This window comes from Agelaius tricolor, unplaced genomic scaffold (assembly GCF_023055355.1).
Source record: "Agelaius tricolor isolate 1412-34295 unplaced genomic scaffold, bAgeTri1.0.p SCAF_31, whole genome shotgun sequence".
In the NCBI taxonomy this organism is placed as follows: domain Eukaryota; kingdom Metazoa; phylum Chordata; class Aves; order Passeriformes; family Icteridae; genus Agelaius; species Agelaius tricolor.
The window spans coordinates 2524181-2538413 of NW_027269291.1; the positions used below are offsets into that span (position 1 = coordinate 2524181).

Here is a 14233-nt window from a genome sequence, read left to right on the forward strand (position 1 = left end):
AATTTTGGTTTATCCTGCCAGAGCCAGTGGGTGTTGGAGCCTGGAATCCCCCTGGGTGAAGCTGGTCCCTGTGCCTGTACCCCAACACATGGGAATTTTCACGGCAAAGAAACCAAACACAGTCAAACTCCTTGGAAACCTGGAGGAATGATTTATTTGGTGCAAGGCAGAGTCCCTGTTTGAGGGGTTCACTCTGCACTGCTGTGCTCCTGCATTCCTTCTGTCCCTGTCCAGGACAGACTGCAGAGGTTTTGGGAGCTGTGCTGGTCCAGCAGAGGGACCTGAGCACTGTGACCTGCATTTAGGCATGGAAATTAAACAGCTCTGATCTGCCTCAGTCACTGGGAGGTGGGGAGGGTGTGAAGGGGGACAGTGCTGCTCCCTGAGGGCTGGGGAATGAGGCTCTGTGCCCTTCTCCCAGCTGATGAGGGGTTTGCCAGGTCCCGCAGTTCCAGATTTTGGGGACAGCAGATGCCTGCAGAGTTCACCCTGGGAACCTGAGCCCTCTTCAGCCTCTTGTCCCAGGGAGGATGGCAGCAGGGGCAGAGCAGGGAAGGGGACAAAAGCCTTCTCTTCATTCTCTCTAAAGAATTTTAAGTGTGTATATAAAAAACCCAATCCCCAACCCTAAACTACAAAAAAGGGGTGGAAGTGAGGGGGACCCACCCCTGCAGCACAGCCAGGTGAGGGGCTGGAGTTGGACCTGCAGTCACTGGTGGAGGGTGAAGGGGCTTAGGGAGGGGACAGCTTCTTGTCTGGATTTAGTAGCTGGGGGCTGAGTTTTCCTGCTCAGGAGAACACATCAAAATACCCTCAGTTAATAAGAGGTGAAAATCAAAACCCAACCCCCTGCAGGACTGGGGAGGGGCAGGGGCAGGTCCCAGGGTGGGAGAGCAGCCATGACATGGCAAGGATGAGTCCAGAACAGCAGGGACTGCCCCTCAGAGCTCCTCATGAATCTTCTCCTGGTCCTCATCCGACTTGAGCTTCAGCTCCTCGGGTGTGATCTTCCCGTCCTGGTTGCGGTCCTGGTTCTGGAACATGTCAGCAATGACTTTCTCTGGGTCAGAGCTGGGCATCAGGCGGCCTTTCCCCTCTGCCACCTGGGTCTTGATGAAGGTGGAGAACTGCAGAGGGGAGAGGGAACAGACGCTGCTTGGCTCTGCACAGCCAGCACCAGGCAGGGCAGGGAGAGCACAGCCCATGCCAAGGCCAGGGAGCAGAGGCTGCCCTTGGGGACCCTGCCCACACCCAGCAGCAATGCTTTTTACTGGGGTGATCTTCCTGCAGAGCTCTGCAGCCTCCCAAGTGCCCTTCAAGTGCTGCTGCCCAGGGTGGGGTCCCCTGTGCCCCCATTTCCTCCTGCACCCGCTCACCTCTTCAGCAGGGATGCCCCCGTCCTTGTTGAGGTCCATCTGCTCGTACAGGTTGGCTGGTGGCTCCCCATGCCAGATGAAGAGGTAGCCCTCAGGAACCCCCTCCTCCATGGAGATCAGCTCCACCTCGAAGCGCAGCACGGCGCTGCCAGGCACCCCCCGGGCTGGAAACACAGCAGAGGCAAAGCCCTGAGCCCCACAGCCCTGGCAGGGTGAGGGGTGGTGGAGCCCAGCCCAGCAAGGCTGAACCACCCAGTTTGCTTTGCCCACATCAGCTGACGCTCCCCTGTCGCAGACATCTTTTATGAAAAACCCTTTCCTTAGGATTTTTCCTCTTGAGAAGCTGAGAGGCCTTGGGAACAAAATGTAACCAATGGTTATCTGCTGCTGTGGAATGCAACAGGTGGGTCTTTGATTAGCCCATGTTGGTTGTTTCTAATTAATGGCCAATCACAGCCCAGCTGGCTCAGACAGAGAGTCCGAGCCACAAGCCTTTGGTATCATTCTTTCTTTTTCTATTCTTAGCCAGCCTTCTGATGAAATCCTTTCTTCTATTCTTTTAGCATAGTTTTGATATAATATATACAATAAAATAATAAATCAAGCCTTCTGAAACATGGAGTCAGATCCTCATCTCTCCCCTCATCCTCAGACCCCTGTGGACACGGTCACACTCCCCTACCTCCGCTCTCCCCGTGGCCCAGGTGTGGGGGCACGATGAGCACCCTTCTCTCCCCTGCACACATGTCCAGCAGGCCACTGTTGAGCCCCTCAATCACCTTGTTGGCCCCCAGAGTCACCTCCTGGGGCTTCTCGTAGTCATGGCTGCAGGAGGCACAGAGGAAACAGGTGAGAAAAGCGGGGCAGCCCTGAAACCCCAACCCCTTCCATCCCAGAATCCCACATCGTCCATCCTGGTGTGCCGTGAAGTTCCACCCCCTCCATGGAGCCATATCCATCCCTCTGTGTCCCTGGAACCCTCCTGCTGTCCATCCCTCTGTGTCCCCTGAACTCTCCTGCTGTCCATCCCTCTGTGTCCCTCCTGCTGTCCATCCCTCTGTGTCCCTCCTGCTGTCCATCCCTCTGTGTCCCTTGAACCCTCCTGCTGTCCATCCCTCTGTGTCCCTCCTGCTGTCCATCCCGCTGTGTCCCTTGAACCCTCCTGCTGCCCTGTGGCCAATCTGCCCGTCCCAGGTCCTGGTGCCTGTCACCCCCAGCCCAGTGCCAGCCAGGATTTGTCCCCAGCAAGGACAGGGATGCTCGGGGGGCACTCACGAGGAGAAGAGCCGGGTGCCATCCAGCAGGGAGCAGTTGTAGTGGTAGCGCACGAAGTCGCGGTGGCGGCTGGTGACATTGCAGCCCTCGGGCCGGAACACGGTCTCGATCTCCACCGGGTCCGCGGGGTTGTGGAAATCGATGATGTGCACATCAAAGATGAGCACGGCTGAGCCGGGAATTTTATCCCCTGGAAGAGGAGGATGAGGAGAGCGCTGCAGGGCTGGTGAAGCCTCTCCCTGCCTCTTCCCACACCCCTTTGTCACAGACATATTTTATGAAAAATCCTTTTGTTAGGATTTTTTTCTCCTGAGAGGCTGAGAGGCCTCAGAAACGAAATGTAAACAATAATTATCTGCTGCTGTGCAATGAAATAGGTGGATCTTTGATTGGTCTCATGTGGTTGTTTCTAATTAATGGCCAATCACAATCCAGCTGTCTCAGACTCTCTGGTCAATCACAAGATTTTGTTACCAGTCCTTTCTATTCCTTGCAAGCCTTCTGATGAAATCCTTGCTTCTATTCTTTTAGTATAGTTTTAATACACCATTTTCTTTTAATACAATATATATCATAAAATAATAAATCATCCTTCTGAAACATGGAGTCAAGATTCTCATCTCTTCCCTCACCCTGCCCACCCCTGTGAGCACCACCACACCCCTTGCTGTGCCCTCAGAGCACCTCAGAGCCCACAGGTGTCCCTCAGAGCCCTGTGCACGTTTACCTGCACCGTTCTCCCCGTAAGCCAGGTGTGGGGGGATGACCACTCGCCGGTGCTCTCCCACGCAGACGCCCTGCAGCCCCTGATCCATGCCAGGGATGATGTAGCCCTTGCCAATGTAGGTGTTGTAGGTCTGATTGCGGGAGTAGCTGCAGCGAGAGAACCCCCAGCACCATTGATCCATCAATGCCCCCAGCCCCTACACCCCAACCCAGCCTCTCCTGCTTGCCCAGGAAACAAACCCTGCTCCAAGAGATGCAACAAACAGATATTGGGTTTTTTTAGCCTATTTCATGCCCATTGTCCCCTTGCTGAGGTCGGCTCAGCAGGACAGTCGGAGACATGGAGACACTCTGCCTGTCCTTGGGGCAGTGTTATCCTTTTATACTGAAAACTACGTGTACAATATTTACAATTACTTTCCAATACCTATCACCTATGTTAGACAGTGAGCTTCTACTCTAAACCAATACAAAAGTGCCACCATCACAGCAGAAGATGGAGGCCAAGAAGAAGAAGGAGAAAGGCTGGACACACCCAGATCCTCCATCTTGCCCCCTGAACCCCCATTCTAAAAACCCCAAAAAATCTATTTTTCACCCTGTGATCAATTCACTATGATTCTACCTAAACTTTTGTGGCTTGTAATTCTTCATATAAGATCAGTAATTGTTTTTTCCAAGGGCTAAATCAAAGGCACAGGGGTCTTGGGCTCTGTGCCAAGGTCTCTGAGCCCCCCTGGGCAGGGGCTTGAATCCTCCAGGGCAGCCAGAGGAATTTCCTGGGTTCCAACATCCTCTCTCCAGCCTTTCCCTGCAGCCAGGAGAGGACATCAGGGTCTCTCCCTACATGGCCACTTCCTCCCACACCTGGAGTCAAAGAGGGTCCCATCCATGAGTGTCCCATCCCACACCTGGAGTCAAAGATTGTCCCATCCATGAGTGTCCCATCCCACACCTGGAGTCAAAGAGGGTCCCATCCATGAGTGTCCCATCCCACACCTGGAGTCAAAGAGGGTCCCATCCATGAGTGTCCCCTCTCTCCCACACCTGGAGTCAAAGATTGTCCCATCCATGAGTGTCCCATCCCACACCTGGAGTCAAAGAGGGTCCCATCCATGAGTGTCCCGTTGTAGTGGTAGCGGACAAAGTCCCCGGTCACAGCCCGGCGCTTGCAGGTCTCTGGCACCTCCAGGTGCTCCAGGGAGACGCCATCCTTGGGATTGTGGAAATCCACCAGCAGCACGCTGAACACCAGTGACGCCTGCGGTGGGATCACCGTCCCTGGGAGAGGAAAGAGCTCAGCCTGAAGGAGGGTCCTACACCAGGGGGCTCTGCTCAGAGCTGGCAGGGAAGGGGCTGGCAGCATGGGGTGCTGCCTGGCTCACCGTAGCCCTTCTCCCCATAGGCCAGGAACGGGGGGATGATGATGCTCCTCTTCTCCCCAGCGCACATCCCCAGCAGCCCCTGGTCCATGCCCTTGATCAGCCACCCCGTGCCCACGTAGGTGTCATAGGTGCTGCCCTTGCTGTAGCTGGTGGTGGATAATGAGGATGAGGATGGCTCCGCACCAGCAGCCCCAGGCAGAGCAGGGCTGTGCCAGAGGCTGGTTTGGGGGGTCATGGAGCTGCACCAGCCCTGCTGGAGAGCAGGACAGGGTGAGGCTGCTCCCACTGTGTGCCCAGGCCGGTGTCCCTGGGTCCCAGCCACCCCAAGTGGCCCAGTGTGGAGGCAGAGGGTGCATCCCAGGTGCCCTGAGGCCAGGGGGCATCCCAGTGGCCCTACCTGGAGTCGAAGGGGGTCCCATCCAGCAGAGTGCCGTTGTAGTGGTACCGCACGAAGTCCGAGTTCTCCACCGTGCGGTTGCAGTGCTGGGGTTTGGACAGGGTGGTGATCTGCAGCTTGTCATTCTTGTTCCAGATGTCCAGCATGACCACATCGAAGTACAGCGTGGCATCTGGGGGGATCAGCCCCGCTAAAGGGGCAGCAGCAAGGACAGAGCACCTTCAGTGGGGCCAACACCGAGCCCAGGCCAGCCATGGGCTCTGCCCCCTGCAGCCTCCCCTGAACCCACTGATGGAGACCCAGCACAGCCCAGCTGGGGGCAGGACCCCCCATTCCCAGGCTGTCACTGTCACATTTTCTGGAAAAATCCCTTCACCAGGATTTCTTCTCCTGAGAAGCTGAGAAGCCTCAGAGAAAAAGGAAAACAATATTATCTCATTTGCTTCTCCTGTGTTTTGCTGCTTTGGAATGTGATTTGAAGATTTTTTTTATCCAACATGTGAATTGTTTTGACTGAATGACCAATCACAGTCAAGCTGTGTTGGGACTCTGAGGAGTCAGGAGTTTTTAATTAATATCTTGTTCAGCCTTCTGTCTGTATCCTTTCTCTATTATTTAGCATAGTATAATATAGTATAATGTAATATAATGTAATGTAATGTAGTATAATGTAATATAATGTAATGTAATGTAGTATAATGTAATATAATGTAATGTAGTATAATATAATATAATATAATATAATATAATATAATATAATATGTGTAATATATGGTCTAATATGATATAATATATATCATATAATATATCATATCACATCATATCATAATAAATTGACTTTCCAAGAACATGGAGTCGGATCCATCATTTCCTTCCTGCCATGGGAAACACCACACCAGGGAAGCCCCACTTCAGCACCCCTCGCCTTGGCCATGGAGCCACCCTTAGGCCACATCTTCCAGGGGGCCCCTGGAGCCCTGTCCCTGCCCCTGGGGCCTTTTCTCCCTGAGCCCCCCGTGCCAGGGCCCCTTACCCACGCCGATGCTGCCGTAGCCCAGGTGGGGTGGCACGATGAGGTGGCGCCGCTCGTTGACGCACATGCCCTGCAGCCCCCGGTCCATGCCCGTGATCAGCCGCCCAACGCCCACCACACCGGCCACCGTGGCCCCTCTGTCGTAGCTGGGGCAAAGGGACAGAGCCATCAGAGCTGAGAAAAGGGATGAAGCTCCCAGAGCTGCCAGTGCAGCTCTCACATCACAGCCTGTGAGTCCCTGTGTTGCAGGCAGAGCTCATAGGTCAAAAATGTGGACGCTGGAGGGCTCAATCTCATGCTGCTGGAGGGCAGCTGGTCAGGATTTCAGCCCCCAAAGCCATCCAGACCCTCCCCAGATCTCACCCACTCAGCTGGGCTGGAGGCTGGCAGCTCTGGGGCTTCCTGCTGCTTCCAAATCATTTTGTACCTGGCACATTGGAGCTTTACACAGTGATGAGGAAAGATGATGTCCCGGCCTCATTTTCAAACTGCAAATTTGTTTTTATTTTTAAACCTTAAAACACTCCAAGAAACTACTGGGGCAGCAGATGTCCTCTTGACAGAGAACTCTTTTTAGCAGTGAGGTTCTCACTGCAGTTAATTTCTCCCCCATTGATGCTCACAAGAAAGATAAGACACATTAAACTGTGAACCCCCTTTGCTTTCCAGAGCTCCAAAACAACACCTGCCTGGGAAATTTTGATTGCTATGTGGCTCCAGTTATTCCTGTGTCCCCAGTGCTCCTTCCTGCACATAGTGGGGGAGGAAGGAGCACTGGGGACACAGGCTGGGGCTGCCCCAACCCCGATTCCCAGCCAGCATGAGCAGAGCAGGGGGCCAAGGAGCTCTGAGGCCAGCAGAGCAAAGCCTCTGGTATAATGAACGGTTTTGCTGCTGCCACGTCTCAAAGTGCTTCAAGCATTTCCCTGCCTGTGCAGCACATGCACATACGTGTTCCTGCGTGCACAGCGTGCCAATTAGGGCCAAATTAGCGCAGGCTATCCCACAGCCCTGTGGACTGAGGGGGTGCAGGCTCCCCAAAGGGCTGGGGGGCTGCAGCCGGGGCTGGGGGTTCGCTTCAGGCTGCCGCGTGTGCAGGCTCCTGAGCCACCCCAGCGCCCACCGAAACCCCTCCTCGGCTCCAAGCCGGGCGTTGTCTCTGTCCTGGGGCTGGGGAAGGCATGCGGGGTCTCCAGGCTGCCTGCCCGGCCCGGATCGCGGGCTGGGGGCCGGGGGAGGCATGCAGGGTCCCGCCGCAGCTGCCCCCCGCATGCAGCCGCCGCGGAGCCGCGGGCGATACCTGGAGTCAAACTTTTTGCCATCTTTAAAGGTCCCATTGTAGTGGTAGCGAATGAAATCCCCCATCTGCGCCTCCCGCAGGCAGATTTTGGGAATATAGTATCTGTCTATCACCACGTCTTCCAAGGGGCCGGGGTCGCCCAGCGCCGGGGCCCCCAAGACGCCCAGGAGGAGGAGGAGGAGGAGGAGGAGGCAGCAGCGGCTGCCCGGGGCCATGGCCATGGCGCTGGGGCTGAGGCGGCGGAAGGGAAGGAGGAAGGCGGGGGGTTCAGGACTCCCCTTTCCTGCCCGGGACGCCCCTTTGCCTTCTCTTCCCCTCCGCCCGCCCAGCCCGGCCCGCCTGGAATTTCTGTAGACGTGTCCGGGCCCCGCCGCGCTCCCCCCGCCGCGCCGGGAGCTGACACCGCGGCACGGAGCGATCCACGGCGGCAGGGGTTATTCTTTTCCCCTCTTTTGTTTTTCCTCTTCGTTTTTTCCCCCCTCCTTTATTTATTTATCTTCTTCCCTCCTTTCCCCCTTTTCCTCTTTTTTTACTCTCCTATTTTTTTTCCTCCTCCCTCTCATTTTTTCATTATTTACTCTCTCTCTCTCTTTTTTTTTCTCCTTGGGCAGTTCCTCCTCCGTGCGGCTGCAGGCCCAGCCCGGCCCTGCCCTGCCCCAGGTCCTAGCGCTGCTTTGCCTCCTCCTCCTCCTCCTCCTCCTCCTCCTCCTCCTCCTCCTCTTCTTCCTTCTGCCCCTGCCAGCTCATTGCACCCGGCCCAAGATGCTCCTGCTCAATCCCAGCAGCTCGGGAGAGTAAATAAAAGGAATTAAGTGTTTTAATAACGAGTCTGCTGCTGGCAGAGCCTTCACTCAAAAATGTGAAATTCTCCCAGCAGTCCTTCCCAGACAAACACAGCCTCAAACTCTCACAGAGGCGTTGCCCACACATCCCTGATCCCCCAAATCCATCGGCAAGAAACAGGTCCTGCGGCAAGAACCTTTGGTGAGCGCCAGGTGGGAAACGCAACAGGCTGTGCACCCAAACCCAAATCCCAGCCCAGCTCCTCTGAGGCTCAGTGCTACCAGTGAGAGAAACAGCCCCAGCCAAGCACCGTCAGCTCCCCTAGCTCAGCCCCGGGGGGGTTTGCAGCCCCCCAGCACACCCCACACCGGGGTCAGCACCGTCAGCACGGCTCGGAGCAGCCTGGGGGGACACGTGGCTCCCCCGATGGCGCTGGGACACGGCCTCGCTGTGCCCAGGGAGTGCTGACAGGGGTGGTGGCACCACAGCCGCACCCTCCGCTCCGCAGGGAGCAACCTCAGCATTGTCCTGGCTGCTGCCCCGCGCAGTGACATCCCTCAGTGCCACCGTCCAGCCAGCGACAAAGCGCTGGGTTTGGGCCGGGGCCACTGCGGCCGTGCCGAGGCCTGGCACGGGACAGCTCTGGGGCCGGGATCTGGCACGGCACAGGGCGTGTGGCCTCGGGCTTGGCACTGGCCAGCGGCGGGGACACCTCCGGCCACCGCCGGCCTGGAGAATGCGCCCGCGCATGGTGCAGCTGAGGAACCTCGCTCTGCGCATCCCCCGCGCATCCCCCGCGCATCCCCCGCGGGGCCGGCGGAGCCGCACTAAGACCCTGCGCGCCCGCCACGCACCGCCCATCCCCGCTGCCCGCCCCCTGCGCGGGGCCCGGCGTGGAGCGCTGCGCGGGCCGGTGCGCGGGGCGGTGCGCGGAGCTGTACGCGGGGCGGTGCGCGGGTAGTACGCGGGGCTGTGCGCAGGGCGGTGCGCGGGGCTGTGCGCGGGCAGTACGTGGGCAGGCGCGGGGCTCTGCGCGTGCTGTGCGCGGGGCGGTGCGCGAGGCGGTGCGCGGGGCTGTGCGCGGGCAGTACGCGGGCAGTGCGCGGGGAGTGCGTGGGGCGCTGCGCGGGCAGTGCGCGGCAGCAGCGATGGGCGGCGCGGTGCCGGTAGCGGTGCCGGTAGCGGTGCCGGTAGCGCGGGCGCTGCTGGCGGCGCTGGCGGCGGGGCTGTGCGCGGCGCAGTACGAGCAGTACAGCGTGCGCGGCTTCCCCGCGGCCGCGCTGGAGCCGCTGCAGAGCGCCTACGAGCGGGCGCTGGAGCAGTACGCGGACGCGCAGTGGGCGGAGAGCGCTCAGGGGCTGGAGGCCAGCCTGCGGCTCCACAGGCTGCTGCGGGACAGCGAGGCGCATTGCCACCGCCGCTGCGCCGGGGAGCCCCCGCCCGCCGGGGACGGGCCCGCCGGGGAGCGGGAGTGGGAGCGGGAGCTGCGGCTCTTCGGGCGGCTGCTGCTCCGAGCCGGCTGCCTGCGAGCCTGCAAGAGGGAGCTGCCCGTGTTCCAGCTGCGCTACCCGCCGGCGCAGACCCTGCGCGACTTCCAGCGCCGCCAGCCCTACCAGTACCTGCACTACGCGCTCTTCAAGGTGAGGCGGTGCAAATGGAAGGGGGAAGGGGTGGGAGGGTCCTGCTCCTCCGTCCTGCACCACTGATCTTTCCATTCCATCCTGCCCCCTGATTGGGCACACCCCTTCCTGGGTCTCATCCTGTGCCGCCTCCTCTTTGACACCCCCATTCTGCATCCCCATCCTGTGCTCCCCATCCTACACTGTCAGGCTCTGATCTGCCCACCCTGAAGCCCACTCCCGTCTATCTGTGCCCCACTCCATCCTGCACCCTGCTGTCAGGTGCCTCCCCTTTCCTTCCCTCCCCATCTGGCATCCCCCACCAGCTCCTCCATACTGCCCCTGAGCCGTGGCACGTCAGCATCATCTGGGACACATCAGGCAGGACGACTGGGGGGCCCCTGTGGTTGTGTCCCTCTGTCCCACCTTGTGTTGCCCTGGTGGCCCAAGGTCTCCCTGGACAGGCAGAGAGCACACAGGGGCTGCCCCAGCCTGAGGGGCCTGAGCTGGAGGGTGCAGTGCCTCTGGTTGTGGTGGGACACGTGTCTGGATGCTTTGTAAGAAAGAAGGACTTGCTCAGCTTCACAGTGCAAACGTGGAGGGAGGTTTTGGGGAGGGAGGTTTCATAAGGCACCCCCCTCGGGTGGCCATGTGCTGGCCAGAGTGGCTCTGGCAGGGGACAGTCCCTGCTCAGGGTCTGGTCCCTGGCACCTTCCACTGCTGGTGCTGTTTTAGCACTCAGCACTGCAGCCCCACTCACCTGGCAGTGGTGAGGGACTGCCTGGCTTCGTCCTTAATGCCTTTTCCTCTTGCTGCTCTGGCCCAAACCCATTTCATGGATGGGTCATTCAAACCACCTTCCCTCCCTGCTCACTCCCCTGAAGCTGCAACCCGAGAGCCCATAAAGCAGCAGGGGCAGCAGCCAGGTCTGATGGCAGTGCTGGAGAGGAGCTGATGTGTGGGTCAAACCCACAGCACGTGGATCCTCCTCACACCACGTGGATCCTCCTCACACCACGTGGATCACTCCTGGCTGGATATGGGAGCCCATGAGAGGCTGAGCTGCCCCTGTGGCCACCATGGGCACAGCCAGGAGGTTGGTGTGGCTGGAGTTACCTGCAATGTCCGTGCTCCTAGACTCTGTCTGTCCATCACAGCCAGTGGATGATTGTGCGCTGTGGGTTCAGGGCTGTTCCCCACAAGGATCACCCCTCTGTCCTGCAGCCCAGGGGTCTGGCTGGGTGCACTGTGGGTTCAGGCTGCCCTGCAGCAGGTCTCTGCACCTCCCTCCACAGTCAAACAAGATCGAGAAAGCCGTGTCTGCTGCCCACACCTTCCTGCAGAAAAACCCCAAGCATGAGATGACCTTGAGGTACCTGAACTACTACAGGACCATGCTGGATGTGGATGAATACCTGGTCGACCTGGAAGCTCGGCCCTATGAGGTGAGGAGGGGATGGGGCTGGGGCAGGACAGGGGCTCCCCAGGGCTCCAAGCCCACCTGGTGCTGCCAAACCCCGAGGGGAGCAGCTCTCCCTCACTGAGCCGGGGTCCTTGCAGCCGATATTCGTGCGGGCAGTGAAGCTGTACAACGGTGGGGATTTCCGGAGCAGTGCAGCCGACATGGAGCAGGCTCTGGCCGAGTACTACAAGGCCTATGAGGACTGTCTGGCCGGCTGTGAGGGCGCCTACGAGCTCCAGGAGTTCAAGGATTTCTACCCTGCCATCGCAGGTAGTGGAGGGCTGGGGGATGGCAGATTTGGGGTGGTGATCAGGGCTGCAACACCCAACATCTCCACCCCCAGACCACTTTGTGAGCGTGCTGCAGTGCAAGGTGGACTGCGAGACCGAGCTCACCCCCAACGTGGGCGGCTACTTTGTGGAGAAATTCGTGGCCACCATGTACCACTACCTACAATTCGCTTACTACAAACGTGAGTGCTGCGGGGAGCGGGGGGCTGTGAGTGCCCTGGGGGCACCCTGGGGTGCTGTGTGCCCTGTCAGGGGTGTCACCCCGTGTCAGCTGGCTCTGCTCCCCGCAGTGAACGACGTGCAGGACGCGGTGCGCAGCGTCTCCAGCTACATGCTCTTCGACCCGGGGGACACGGTGATGCAGCAGAACCTGGTCTATTACCGCTTCCACCGCGAGCGCTGGCGCCTCCGTGAGGAAGACTTCGAGCCGCGGCCGGTGAGGACCCCCCCAGACCCCCATCCTGTGGGCCTGCAATGCCCAGGGAGGGTCTGACCCAGCCCCTCTCCCCCTGGGTGCCCAGGAAGCCGTGAGGTACCACAACCAGACGGCCGCTCAGAAGAAGATGCTGGAATTTGCCCGGCAGTACCTGCAGGATGATGATGATGAGGTACCTGATGTGGGGTGCAGGGTGGTGTGTGTGGGGGTGTGACCCCCCAAACAGCCCTGGAGCCGACTGCAGGTGAGGCTGCCGAGCTCCTCTGCCTCCTCCTGTGCTGCAGATGGAGGTGGATGGTGCTGAGGGGCTGGAGGTGCTGGACCTGCCCTCTGATGGCGAGTTTGAGGGTGAAGGTGACTACGAGGAGGGATTCTTCTCAGAGTGGTGGCAGGAACCCAAGACCAAAGGAGACAAAGATGACCAAGGTCTGGGGGTCATGCTATAGGGGTGGGGGGTCTGCTGCCCAAACCCCTGGTGCCACCAAACTCTCCTTGTTTGCAGAGATCCTATGATGAGCCAGGTGAAGGGCGAGCCAGCACCGACTGAGCTGGATGGTGGTGGCTCTGCGATGCCATCTTGGGGACATCAGGCTTTGGGCTCCTCCCAGCCACCAGTAGAAACTCAGACTCATGGGGAGGGGCCAATCCTGCCCAGCATCCTGCAGCAGGGCTGCCTTTGCCACCGGGATGTCTGCTGGCACAGCCCAATTCCCATCAGTGGAACAGCAGCAGCCCTGAATGTCCCTGCCTGCCCAGGGGCCTGGGCCACCCCTGTCCCCAGTGCCCCAGGAGCCCTGACCAGCAGTGATGCCCCACAGCACTGGGGATTTCTGTGTCCCCTCAGCTACTCCCCAGGATCTGTGGATGATGCACCAGGATCGACCCCAATGTTGTCCTGATGGGCTTGGGAGGCTGCCCCTACTCTGGGAGCAGTGCACGATGCTGCTGGAGCTGCTCCTGCCCCTTCCTGAGGCTCCCTGAGGCTCCTGCTCCTGTTCCTCCAGCCTCCCAGGCAATCTGCCAGCTCCCCTTGGACTCCCCAGCCTGGTGCTACAGGGGGTCCTGGTGTGTCACCTCCCTGTGTCACCACGGGGCGAGGCTGAGGTGCCCATGCCCTGCCCGTGCCTTGAATTTTTGCCACACCAGCCCTCTCTGGCCTTAAGCTCCGTTAATTTAAGATTTCCCCTCTTGCCCAGTTGCTCTTTTTATATATTTACTGGTGCTGAACTTTTAATAAAATCCAGACTGGTCTTTTCAAGGCTGCCTCCACCTTCCATGTGCTGCCACCATGGGATCCAGGAGCTCAGGGTAGGAGAGGCTCTGCTGTGGGAGAGGAAGGGATGACTTCAGGCCTGGATGTCCCCACAGATGACCTGGGGGAACTTGTGGGGACCCATGGAGGCCATGACAGCTCCTGTGAGGCTCCGGGTTCCATGAGGGGGACCCCAAAAGGGACCCATGACTCCCCCATTGAGGCTGTCAGGTGAGGTAGGAGGGGAGCTGCAGGGGGCTGGAGGGCAGCATGTCCTACCCCATGTGGGTCTTTGGGGTGTGATATCCATGAGCTGATGGTTGTTTTGGGGTGTGATATCCATGAGCTGATGGTTGTTTTGGGGTGCAGCACTGTGACATTGCTCCTTGGGGATGCTCCTGGATCAGAGGGTGCAGCCTGCATCCCCCCATGGAGGTGGGGGTGGCAGGGTGGGGTGACCTCCTGCGTTTTGGGGCCCGCTGGGGGTCTCTGTTGGTGCCCACAAACCTGTGCCAGTCCTGGGCACGAGGCACAGGGCAGTGTGTGGCTGCTCGCTCCTCCCTGCCGTGTTCCCTCCTGCTCCGCATGGAAATTGGCTACGAGGACTGAAACTGAGAGGCTGAATCACAGCGTTGGCCCCGGGGGAGGGAAGGGATGGGAATGGAAGGAAGAGGGTGGCAAGAGGCTGCCAGCACCCCACCCTGCCCTGCCTGGAACCCCTGCTCACCGGGGCTTTTCCAGCTCTGCAGGGTGGGGGGCAGGGGCTGAGCCCCCAGACCTGTGGGCAAAGCTCAGGGCTGGGGGAGGCAGCGCTGGGAGGGGGCACCCGCTGCACCCTGCGCCGGGACGGGGCTGTCCGGTCACCTGGGAGGAGCTGCGTTTGTCACCGATGGGTCACA

At 59.2% G+C, this 14233-nt stretch overlaps 2 protein-coding genes across 4 annotated transcripts; one reads left to right on the forward strand and one right to left on the reverse strand.

The window, feature by feature from the left end:
• Positions 1–128: 128 nt before the first annotated feature.
• Positions 129–10015, reverse strand: FKBP10 (FKBP prolyl isomerase 10). 3 transcript variants are annotated; one of them, XM_071450980.1, is made up of 10 exons: positions 9895–10015; positions 6193–6338; positions 5160–5349; positions 4763–4908; positions 4469–4658; positions 3379–3524; positions 2652–2841; positions 2059–2201; positions 1377–1540; positions 129–1127 (listed from the first exon to the last, which is right to left on the reverse strand). In XM_071450980.1, the coding sequence occupies exons 2-10, from the start codon at positions 6278–6280 to the stop codon at positions 942–944; spliced, it is 1443 nt and encodes a 480-aa protein (XP_071307081.1). In that variant the 5' UTR covers positions 6281–6338; positions 9895–10015; the 3' UTR covers positions 129–941. The 3 variants fall into 3 exon arrangements, with proteins under 3 accessions (XP_071307081.1, XP_071307080.1, XP_071307082.1); XM_071450979.1 differs by lacking the exon at positions 9895–10015 and adding an exon at positions 7493–9011; XM_071450981.1 differs by lacking the exon at positions 6193–6338 and having other exon boundaries at positions 9895–10007.
• On the forward strand, positions 9142–13340 carry P3H4 (prolyl 3-hydroxylase family member 4 (inactive)). The gene is made up of 8 exons (XM_071450984.1): positions 9142–9915; positions 11190–11339; positions 11455–11626; positions 11700–11828; positions 11937–12082; positions 12168–12254; positions 12367–12508; positions 12585–13340. The coding sequence occupies exons 1-8, from the start codon at positions 9424–9426 to the stop codon at positions 12593–12595; spliced, it is 1329 nt and encodes a 442-aa protein (XP_071307085.1). The 5' UTR covers positions 9142–9423; the 3' UTR covers positions 12596–13340.
• Positions 13341–14233: the final 893 nt, after the last annotated feature.

What these genes read in the sequence shown, in the direction of transcription:
- FKBP10 (XM_071450979.1), bottom strand. Translation starts at nt 7,713, where the DNA reads ATGGCCATGGCCCCGGGCAGCCGCTGCTGCCTCCTCCTCCTCCTCCTC. An exon ending in TTACGGGGAGAACGGTGCAG is followed by an intron (nt 2,842 to 3,378) that starts GTAAACGTGCAC and finishes CTCCTCTTCCAG; the next exon opens with GGGATAAAATTCCCGGCTCA. An exon ending in GGCACCCGGCTCTTCTCCTC is followed by an intron (nt 2,202 to 2,651) that starts GTGAGTGCCCCC and finishes TGCCTCCTGCAG; the next exon opens with CCATGACTACGAGAAGCCCC.
- P3H4 (XM_071450984.1), top strand. Translation starts at nt 9,424, where the DNA reads ATGGGCGGCGCGGTGCCGGTAGCGGTGCCGGTAGCGGTGCCGGTAGCG. An exon ending in TGCACTACGCGCTCTTCAAG is followed by an intron (nt 9,916 to 11,189) that starts GTGAGGCGGTGC and finishes CTCCCTCCACAG; the next exon opens with TCAAACAAGATCGAGAAAGC. An exon ending in TTTCTACCCTGCCATCGCAG is followed by an intron (nt 11,627 to 11,699) that starts GTAGTGGAGGGC and finishes CTCCACCCCCAG; the next exon opens with ACCACTTTGTGAGCGTGCTG.